Source organism: Ochlerotatus camptorhynchus, unplaced genomic scaffold (genome assembly GCF_037179485.1).
Source record: "Ochlerotatus camptorhynchus isolate MF236.1 unplaced genomic scaffold, CSIRO-AGI_Acam_v1.1 ptg000311l, whole genome shotgun sequence".
Classification (NCBI taxonomy): Eukaryota; Metazoa; Arthropoda; class Insecta; order Diptera; family Culicidae; genus Ochlerotatus; species Ochlerotatus camptorhynchus.
The window spans coordinates 299,515-310,355 of record NW_027040799.1 but is presented as its reverse complement, the minus strand read 5'-3'; the positions used below and the strand labels follow the sequence as shown (position 1 = coordinate 310,355).

The following is a 10,841-nucleotide window of genomic DNA, read 5'->3' as shown; positions in this document are numbered from 1 at the left end:
AAGCTAGAATGTGTTTAACAACACTAAATATTCTATAGCAAAGAACTCTGCATCATCAATTTTTTTCAAGAGTTGATTGCTTCAATAATCTAAAGGGTGGCCGTATTACCATGGGTAGCCGTCTTACCCCGTCGTCCCCCACAACCATTTATCCATTATCACCATCATGGTAAAATTAAGACCTGACCAGACCAGGTCACCAAATAGCAACAAAAAAATTAACTCGACCTTCTTCTATTTGCATGAAACTTTGCATAATTCCGCCATTTTAAATGTTTTTTTTTTCAAAATGGCATCATTGTTATTTTTAATAAATTGTGGCACTGAACAAAATTACGTTTGAGACAAAGTTGTATAAAAAAGACAAGTCTTTCCGGGAAAAATATAAACGGTAATTTTTTTTTCAACATTTTATATTTCAAAACTTCTTGTTCTAGCTTTTTATGTTATCCTAATTGTCTTTCCTGTGTAGAGATTACATAAAATAGCGTACTAACTCTTACTTCATACGTGCAGATTATATGATGATGACGTAAGACGTATGATTTTCAGAGTTGGAAAGAAATGCTATACTTATATTAACAAAAAGCTAATGTATTCGCAAAAAAAAGTTCTAAAGAGAATAGATGGATAGTTCCGCAAGGCTACGGCAGTGTGCAAATTGAACAGAAGTTGTGTTGAGCGAAGGGCCATTACTGCGACAATACTAATCATAACTACTATATGAGTTAGTCATCAAAGTATGAATTAGGCAAAGGAGTGCGCATTTGATTACACACTTAGAAATAACTAATTTTACACGTGAAGGAATCCGTCTTTGACATGAGAGATAAGAGATGCTCCGAGACTGAAAAGTTCGTTGCTCGACGAAAAGTACGTTTGATTGAGCTGAATTTCACGTCACGTTTTATGAAGATAAAACGATCGCCAATATGAAACTCCTGGAGGATCTACAGTTATGGGCTCCCTCATGTAACATAAGGCACAGTGCGGTGAAGGAGATCTTAAAAATATTGAACAAGCGGCTTTCCTATACACTTCCGAAAGATCCACGAACCCTTCTTGAAACAACGCAAGACAGTTTCACTAAATCCGGTTGGAGATGGCCAGTATTGGCATCACGGCTTTAAACCTTGTATTGAAAAAGCTTTTAATGGAGCCAATAAGCATTTCTTACATCTTGATTTCAAGAGAAAATAGGAGGATCGCTTGGAATGTTGACTTTTTGACAGGTGGCCATGGTTTTTGTTTTGTTTTGATTCGCTGTACCGAATAAAACCAGTTAAAGAGGTTAAATATAACTTAACGCTTTTAATTTGGACTACGAAATGCTAATATACAAGCATTAGGTTTATGTTATGCTATAGAATTCCACACTAGGAGAATATGTTATATTGAGGTATTTTTAAGGAGTAGCAAGTTATAACGAAAAACATGTCGCCGTATGAACAAATTGCACACAGTATGAATAATTACGCTTTAATTGATCGAAGATAAAACTCTTTCAGACATCTATGTATAATTAAATAATATGTGACTGGTTATTGCTCAACAGTAGTAACAGTTTTGTACTAAATAGATAATCTTTTAACACTCTTTAATGCATGGTGCTAATACAAATTAAAAATATCCTTATATTTGGTATAATAATATATTGCATATTGCATAAATATTGCACGGCATGCTGTGAAGCATATACAGATTGGTTTAAAACTAGGTTTAAAATCTTAATAAAGTCGTCTTATTTTCAATGTACAACAATATCAGCTATTATTACCAACTGACAAGGATCATGATTTCACATCGAAAGAATAAAACCACAATAAAATATTTCTCAATATTAGCTATCATCCAAAAACCCCAACTTAAACCTACAAGGTTGTCAAAAATTTTTGCGTATCATGTTTTATCAACTTCTTCAGGAGCGATTTATGCGGATGTATTATAGTTTTATGGTAGTCATCAAAAGGTTATTAAAACTTTCTAACCTTGAGGAGGTTTTATGTTTTCATTTTTAACAACCACGTGTAGAGTGTGATAAAACTGACATAAAACCTATGCTTCTAAGGTAGTTCGCATATCAAGTTTTAATTATTGCATTAAAACTGGGCCAATTGGCCATGACATGGCTGTATAGCGGTTCTCATGAGGTTGTTAAAGCAATGTGGTCGTCAGTAAAGGTTTTATAATTTTATTTATTTATTTATTTATTTATTTATTTATTAGTCGTCAATCAGTGTAGACCGTTTTACAGTTTTACTTAAACGCTAATTGTTACAATTTTACTTCAATTACTTGCATAGCATTTATATTTAATTATTGATGCCTAGCTAACCTCGTGAAGAAAGTTTTTTTAAGCGTACTTTTATTCATTGTTATGTCAATATATTCACAGTATGTATTATAGCAAGACATCATTCTATTCAATGGGCTGTTTTTGGCATAGTCTGTTCTTTGATTGTTGATGCTAAACAAATTTCTATTCCGCAGTGAGCGAGTGGGAGCATAAAAATTGATATTTTCCAAAATCTCTGGACTGTTAACTCTTTGCGAAATCACATCGTTTATAAAAGCAATCATTGCGAACTCTCTTCGCTTTTTGAGCTCATCTAAATTAATTAGCATACAACGCGATTCATAAGATGGAAGTGGAAAACTCGTCCAACCCAACTTTCTTAGAGCGAACAACAAGAACTGCTTTTGAACTGATTCAATGCGGTTTACATGTGTATCATGATATGGAGCCCAAACTATGCTACAATATTCGAGAAGAGGCCTCACATATGCTACGTAAAGTGTTTTGATTGTGTAGGGATCATTGAAGTGCAAACTAAATCTTTTAATGAACCCGAGCATGTTGCTTGCTTTGTAGATAATGTTATTGTAGTGATCAGCAAAAGTTAACTTGGAGTCGAGGATAACACCTAAGTCTCTGACTTGATAGGATATTTGGATTGTTTTCTGGCCAAGAGTAATTGTGTCGTGTATTACAGCTTGCTTTCTTGTGAACGATATAGAATTGCATTTATTAATATTTAGTTCTAACAAATTTTTCTTACACCATGTGTAAAAAACGTCAATTTCTTGTTGAAATATTTGAAGATCAGGTGCTTTAGATATCTCCATGAAAAGTTTCATGTCATCAGCATATATAGAAACATGAAGAAATTTAAAAATATGTTCTATATCGTTGACAAATAAAATAAACAGTAATGGACCAAGATGTGAACCTTGTGGCACACCAGATGTTACATTAACTATGGTGGACAGATTTCCTTCAAATCTTACCTTTTGCGTCCGCCTTGATAAGTACGACTCGATCCATTTCAGTAGCCTAGGACTGAAGCCTAATTTGGATAGCTTAAAAAGCAAGAGTGGTATATCAACTCTGTCAAATGCTTTACTGAAATCAGTATATAGCGTTTCTACATAATTTCCTTTATCCATTGAGTTTAAACAGTATGACACAAAATGTATCAAGTTGGTAGTTGTAGATCGTCCTTTAACAAATCCGTGCTGTTTGCTAGTAATTACCGACCTAATCTGTAAGAATACATTGTCATTAATGATGGATTCGAATAATTTAGGAATGCTTGATAATATAGCAACTCCACGGTAATTTTTTACATCAGACTTTTTACCACTTTTAAAAATTGGAATTAAAAATGATTCCTTCCAAATCGGAGGAAGTACACTCGACTCCAAGGATAAATTAAACAGCCAGAACAAAGGTTTTGCTAGCTCCGTCGAAAGTGACTTTAAAAAAATAGGTGGTAAACCATCCGGTCCAGCACCTTTTGAAGCATCCAAGGTTTCAAGACCACGTATAATTTCCTTGAGAGTTAAATTATCCACTGCGATGTTCTTCATTGGCTTGGGGAGATACGAAAAATATTGATAATCTCGCTCATTCTCATCATGAATTGTATAAACGTCCTGAAAGAAGTCAGCAAATAAGTTACTAATCTGACTAGGAGTATTGCCCAACTTACTGTCTAATTGCATTTTGGATGGAAAGCTCTTGGATTTTTGCCGTTCTTTAACATAGTTAAAAAAGGATTTTGGGTCTGACTTAATGTTAGTTTCAATCTTTCTATTGTGCTCTTCATATGCATTTTCAATTTCTAAATTAAGTTGGTCACAAATAGTAAGATAATAGGTAAAATTTTCATCATTTTTGTTTCTCTTGTACGCTTTATGAGCTTTCTGCTTTCTGTTTCTAAGATTTATTATCTGTCTATTGTACCATATTGGTGTTTTTGCATTGGCTTTTTTCTTTTGCTTCATGGGCACTGTCTGTTCTAGAATAGAATAAATAATCTGATAGAATACATCAACTGCATGTTCTGTATCATGACTACGGATTACAAGTTGCCAATCTATACTGTTCAATTTATTTTTGATAGCTCCATAGTCTGCCTTACTGAAATCGAAATAGGGGTCTGACAAATTATTATCCACCATTGCGGTTTTTTCAAGTATCATTATGGAATATTCAATAGCAGTGTGGAACACTTCATTTTTCCAAAGAGGAGAAGGTGACTCTGATACGCAAAAATCGTCAGTCATGGTAGTAAATAGCAAATCTAAATAGCAGTTATTTTGATTTTTTATATGATTTACTTGATTCAATCCAATTTCTGCGCATTTTTCAAACAAAGTATGAAGTGTTTCATTTTCCCCCATAATCGGAATCAAAATGGATTCATTTTCGTCATCTACAATAAAATTAGCTGCCCGTTGATTAAAATCTCCGTATATGTGAACGTTTGCTTCAGCCTCGAATTCCGACATAATACTGCTAGCAAGACCAAAAAATTTTTCAAATGCTTCTTTTTTAGCATGTTCTGGTGGAAAATACACAACCGCGAAAATATGAACACGATCACCAATAATTAATTTGACCCATACATGGTCAAACTCCTTGTTCTTGCAAGATGAAATTTGCTCAGATTCATACTCCACGCTAACTGCTATTAACACACCTCCACCGCATTTTTTGTTGGATAATAATTTATCGCGATCATCTCTATAAACATTAAAACGATCGCCAAAAACTTCTTCGTTATTAATACTAGAATCCCAACTTGTTTCTGTTCCTAAAATCACAGGAAAAGTGCAAGCATTAACTTTCTTGTAAATCTCATTCACTTTGGTGGCGCTTCTCATTCTATTAAAATTCTGACAGTAAATGACCAACTCCTTACTTTCATCATTACGATGCAATTCCAAATTTTGTGCTTCAGTACTAGGCGGCAAACTAAAACTATTTAAATTAATTACCTCTCCTTCCTGCTGTCGAGAGGTCGTCAAATCGTGAAAGTTGTCCAGTTCTTCAAAAACATTGTCATCGTTGGGACTTTCCTCTAGATGACTCGTCAATTTAGTCGAAAACACGAATGCCTGCATGAACATGCCTCACATGCAGTAGCTGAAATCATCCGGTTAGGCGCAGGAATGGTACATGGAGATTCGCTCTCCGGATATGGGTTTAGAATTTCACCTCGATGAAATTGCATCGTTGGACGATAATTAGTCGGTGGCCTGGAGAAGCGATCTTTCGCTACTGCAAGAAGCTCTCTATCAGACGGAAGTAAGTGGGCGCGATTCAGTCCAATGTTTCTGCGATTGATGTCACTATTATCCCTGTTACGACTGTTGTTGTAGAAGTAAACATCGTAGTTGTCGTTTCTGCTTTGATTTTGGTGCTGGTTGTTGATTTTGTTATTGTTGTAGTTGTTGTTGTTGTTGCTGTTGTTGTTGTTGTTGTTGTTGTTGTTGTTGTTGTTGTTGTTGTTGTTGTTGTTGTTGTTGTTGTTGTTGTTGTTGTTGTTGTTGTTGTTGTTATTACGGATGTTGTCGTTACGGATGTTGTAGCCTAAATTTTGACGTGATGTGTTCTGCTTCCTCCATTTTTTAGCCTTGTCAGCCAATTTTTGCTGACTCAAGCGGCGCGATACACGAGCGTCGTAGTCCGTCCAATCTGGTCTCCACACCTTCCGGGTACCAAGAAGTCTCCATCCTGAGTCAGTGGCATCATTATTGTTGTTATTTTTATTTGTATTGTTTATTTCTGAGTCCAGGCTGGGACACAAATCCGGAGACAGAGTCAAAGGTGCAGTACTATGTACTGTCATAATGTTTGCTGATAATGACTTCAGCTCGTCCAGAATGTCCAACTCTAACATTGGATTATTGCGCATTGGAGCACTAGTTGTCAGGTCCATAGTGAGACTTTGGTTGTATCAACTGCAATAAAACTTAAATAAAACAAAAATTGTTGTTTGGGTATGACTGGTTAACAATGCCCTTGATTGACTTCTGACCAACTTGAAGATATTCGTTAATAAATTCTTTGATAAGTCCCCTGTGTTCTAGAGCTATTTGTGGAAAAAAAGATTGCCCGCATTACCATGACAATTGACAATTCGCCTTGTTGGCCACTCTGTAACTCTTTACTCCTACACAGCAAAAAAATAATTTTAATATCACATCAAAGTGGATGCACTTCAATCGTGTCGAAAATATGGTGTAATATTACTTGCGAAAAAAGGCAAAATTATCATTAATAGAGTGTATGAACTGTAATTACGTTGCTTTTACTGCATTTGTTTATTTGTGTTGCCATAAAAATTACATGAGATTTTCGACATGACTGAAGTGCATCGATGTAATATTAAAATTTATTTTTTGCTGTGTATGGTAAAATCCCTTAAGCGAACGTCAGTCCGTGCGTGAAACATTTATGTTCACTTTCTTACCCTTTCACTATAGTGATAAATCCCGTAAGATACTGTACCATGGTGGAGCGAAGAGTTAAGTCAAAGCCCGTTAGATTTCATGCACGTATTGGCAGATGCTTATGGGACTACACCATAGAAATAAAAGTTACAGAGCCGCCGTCACCGTCAATGCTTCGACACAATTTCAAAACAGCCAAAATTTGGTTTGAATCCACCCACACATTTAGAAATAACTAATTTTACACGTTTACACGAATCCGTCTTTGACATAAAAGATGAGACGTAAACAAACATGTCATGTAATATTAAGTGCTCCGAAACTGAAAAGTTCGTTGCTCAACAAAGAGTACGTTTGATTGAGCTATATTTCGCGTCTGTTATGACTCAAATTTATGTCAAAATTGACGCTCGTATATGTCACTCTCAGAGCACCTAAATTTACATGATTTTTTTCTAAGTGTGCAGATCGGCCAAAACTGAACCTTCCCTAAAATGGGTAAACTACGTTGGGAATGACAAGTCGACAAATGAACAACATTGACATGAATCCGACTACGTTGTTCATTCGTTAACTTGTCACTCCCAACACAGTTTGGGTAGGTTCAGTTTTGACCGATCTGGGGGGATTCTACCAAAATATGGGTTGTTATCAAATAGCGTGTACCGAGCATGCAACCAAATATCCATTGGCGTAGCTAATGGGGGTGCCAAGGGGGCCACGTCCCCTCCAGAATTTTCTAGGCACCCCCCAGATTTTTTAGTGTTTTTTGACTCGTTGGTATTTTGTCAAGCTTGTCAAGTTCGAGGTTAGTATTTATTAACATTTTTATTATAACAGCGATTAATAAAATTGATCCGCAAATAATGATTTTTTTTAAATCATTCCGGGAATCTCTAAATAATTTCAGGGCACTTTTTTGAAGCTTCATTGACTTGGAATGGAAAGGAGTAGAAATTACGTAAAAATTCAAGAAATTTCGTTCGAGGAACTTTACGAGAAACGTAGAAGTGCAGCAAACATTGTAGAAGGGATTTGAAAAAGTTCAGGTAATTTTGTAAAGATTCAAATAGTTCAATAAACTTCTAAAAACTTCTAAGCCATAGAATTATGACAATTGCTATAATTTCGTTGAATGTTAAGAATTGTGTATCGACATATATATTGAACATTTTCCTAAGTTCTAAATGTATGAAATTTATGTTGTGTGCACTTTACCATGTTTCAAAACCAGAACTTAATAAAATTATAAAATTCAAACTCTTAAAATTTAATTTTGGTTCCTATGTCTGAGATTTAACTGATAATGAAATATTCAAAAAAAAAAAGCGACGCCGGTGGTGTAGTGGTAATCGTGATTACCTCTCACCCCAGCAAGCCTGGGTTCCATCCCAGTCGGCGACGCCAGGATATTCTGAGGCATTATGTTTCTGATCACGTCGGGATCCCCGGCTCATGAGTTGATGATTCGATAGGTGGGGTCCAGTTGTGGGGGTTGCCTCCCTGGCGTCGGTAGCATTGGTGCTAAGCACGGAAAACAAGATCGACGGAAAACAAGATCGACGGAAAACAAGATCGACGGAAAACAAATATTCAAAATCTAAATAAAAACCTTTTAACAAAAATCATGGGATTTCCTAACTCTGAGAATTTTCTTAAGTTTTAAGTTTTATGACATACGGACGCTATGTGATTTCATTACAAATAAACAAATGATCATTGCTTGTTCAAAATCAGTATGCAGTATGCTTTTATGAAATAAATGTAATCAAATTTATTGTTTCACAATTAAAATAAAATTAATGCTCAATGTCATATTATTGGTCACACGCAACAAAAAGTTGCCTTGATGCAATTGGATTGAATAACATCTTCGCGAGTTTTTATTTAACCGTAGTTTAGCAAAATAAAATAAATGCGGTAGGTCCCCCCTAGGCCCCCTCCAAATAAATTTTCTAGCTACGCCAATGCAAATATCTGCTATTCTTTCATAAGGGCCAATGTAACAAACGTAAACATTAACATTTTCCGTGAATTTCTCGAGAATGAAGTAAGCCACCACGATGTGTGTGTATAGGAAAATTCCCCCTAGCCGATAGAATTGCTGACTTAGCTTTGAATTACGAGCAAATTACATTGGCCCATATGAACGCTCAGTTTCGAAATCACGAAAATTTATTTTTGGCAACACAAAAAGGGGTCAACTTTTAGTCAGCAGTTTTGTATGAAGTTCCACATATGTTATGTGTTCTAGTGTAGACCAGACGAGAGAGAAATAAAGCGTTCTCAAACAGAAGTATCCCTGAAATCTCTTGCGAAACGAAAAATAAAACCAAGTAGAGTAGAACCTTAGCAGAAACATATGTAATATTCTTTTAGCAAAATAGAATTGAAAGGATAGATTGACTTATAAAAATAATATGCATATAGTTTATATATTTTTAATTAAATAAATTGCCTTCGTTCGTCCACTACTGGCTCACCCACCCTAAGCATCAGCCACAGTTTCCTTTTTGTTCCAACACTTTTCACTTTTTCACTGCTTGGACCACCATGCCCTGTGCTCGTAGATCACGCTTTTAGTTTTCTAATCCTGCTTTGCTTCTATTGAGGGAAGGGTAAACAAAAACACTCTGTTCGACAGATTATAATCAACTGATGAAAACGTGGTTTCCGGGGCGCAACGTGGCTAAAATGAATTAAAACTTTGCTTTTGTTTTACATTGTATATCTTTCACTTGAAGTGTGATTAATTCCAAAGTTCTCCTGGGGTTGATTACGAGAAAAATTGGCTCATCTGTCAGAGTAGCAGATTGCCCTGAAATGTTATTCCTTGTGCAATGCGAAGCAAGCATTTACCTTTGAGGATGACTCAGTCTTTTTAATTGGAAGGTGAAGGCAACCTGGTAGATTAATGCATTAGAGTTGCGAACTCATGTTTTAGTTTTGAAGGAGGAATTGACACAATTAGGAGCAAAGTTTTAATTGAATCACTATGATAAGGTGTTACATTGCAGTTTGGAATTTGATTTTTTTTTTTCCGTGCTGATCACCAATGCTACCGACGCCAGGGAGGCAACTCCCACACCTGAACCCTACCTATTGATCCATCAACTCATGAACAGGGGACCAACGGCTTTACTTCTCCCCTTCCCCCCGAAGGAAGGCGTGATCAGAGATGTTATGTCTCAGAACATCCCGGCGGCGCCGACTGGGATTGAACCCAGGCCTGCTCGGGTGAGAGGTAATCACGCTTACCACTACACCACCGACGCCGCTAGTATTTGATTTGTTCAGTGGAAATATTATGCAACACAGTTTACAACGGCACTGATTGATGGTTGTTCTTTATTTTCAGCAATCAAAGTTTGATAGTGAACCATTAAGTCAAGTCTTTATTTTTACATAGATGGCGCTATTTCATTGGTAGTATAAGTATTTCTAAGTGTTTCTATTCATGGAATTTGTCGATCTCTTTTTTCCTGGAAGTTATTGTTACACAAGCTGCAATTCAATAATAAAAAAAAAAAAGTGTGTTTCCCGTACATTTTTTACCCGCTTTACTACACACTTATAAATAGCTTATTTTACACGTGATGTACCAAAAAAAAAACATCATTTTAGAGAATTTAAAAAATTGTAACTAACAAATTGGACACAGAACATGCCGTAGCAATTTTGACGTAGGACTACGTCTTTGATTTCTATATGGGGGTACACTTTGTGAAAACCAAAAATGGATCATGTAACAAATTTAGAAAGATTTTGAACGTTAATAACTCAGCTACCCCTGGTCCAATTTCAATAATTTTATTACCAATCGATCAGAAATATGGCTACGCATTGATAACAATGCTTCCGAGTGTTGATTTTCAACAAGAAACTATTGAAAAACTGGTAAATGTTCAGCATTGTCCAAAAGCGTCGAATTAACTAACAAATCCACCAATTACCTACATGCATATGCTGCTTCCCCAGCACAGTCGTCAGAGAGTAGTAAGTAGACGAAACAAGTCGAAGTGGCATTCGCCTCCGATCCTCGGGCGCGTGTGAATAGGGAGGATGGAATTGCGTAATATTTTACACACTCATCGCCATGT

The 10,841-nt window shown here is 35.9% G+C and overlaps 1 protein-coding gene across 1 annotated transcript; it reads right to left on the bottom strand.

Annotated features, from left to right (window-relative positions):
* Positions 1-5,422: 5,422 nt before the first annotated feature.
* On the bottom strand, positions 5,423-6,227 carry LOC135707422 (GATA zinc finger domain-containing protein 15-like; the record flags this gene model as incomplete). Its single annotated transcript, XM_065229237.1, has 1 exon — positions 5,423-6,227. A coding segment is annotated over exon 1 (805 nt), but the record flags the coding sequence as incomplete, so codon positions are not given.
* Between the last annotated feature and the right edge of the window lie 4,614 nt (positions 6,228-10,841).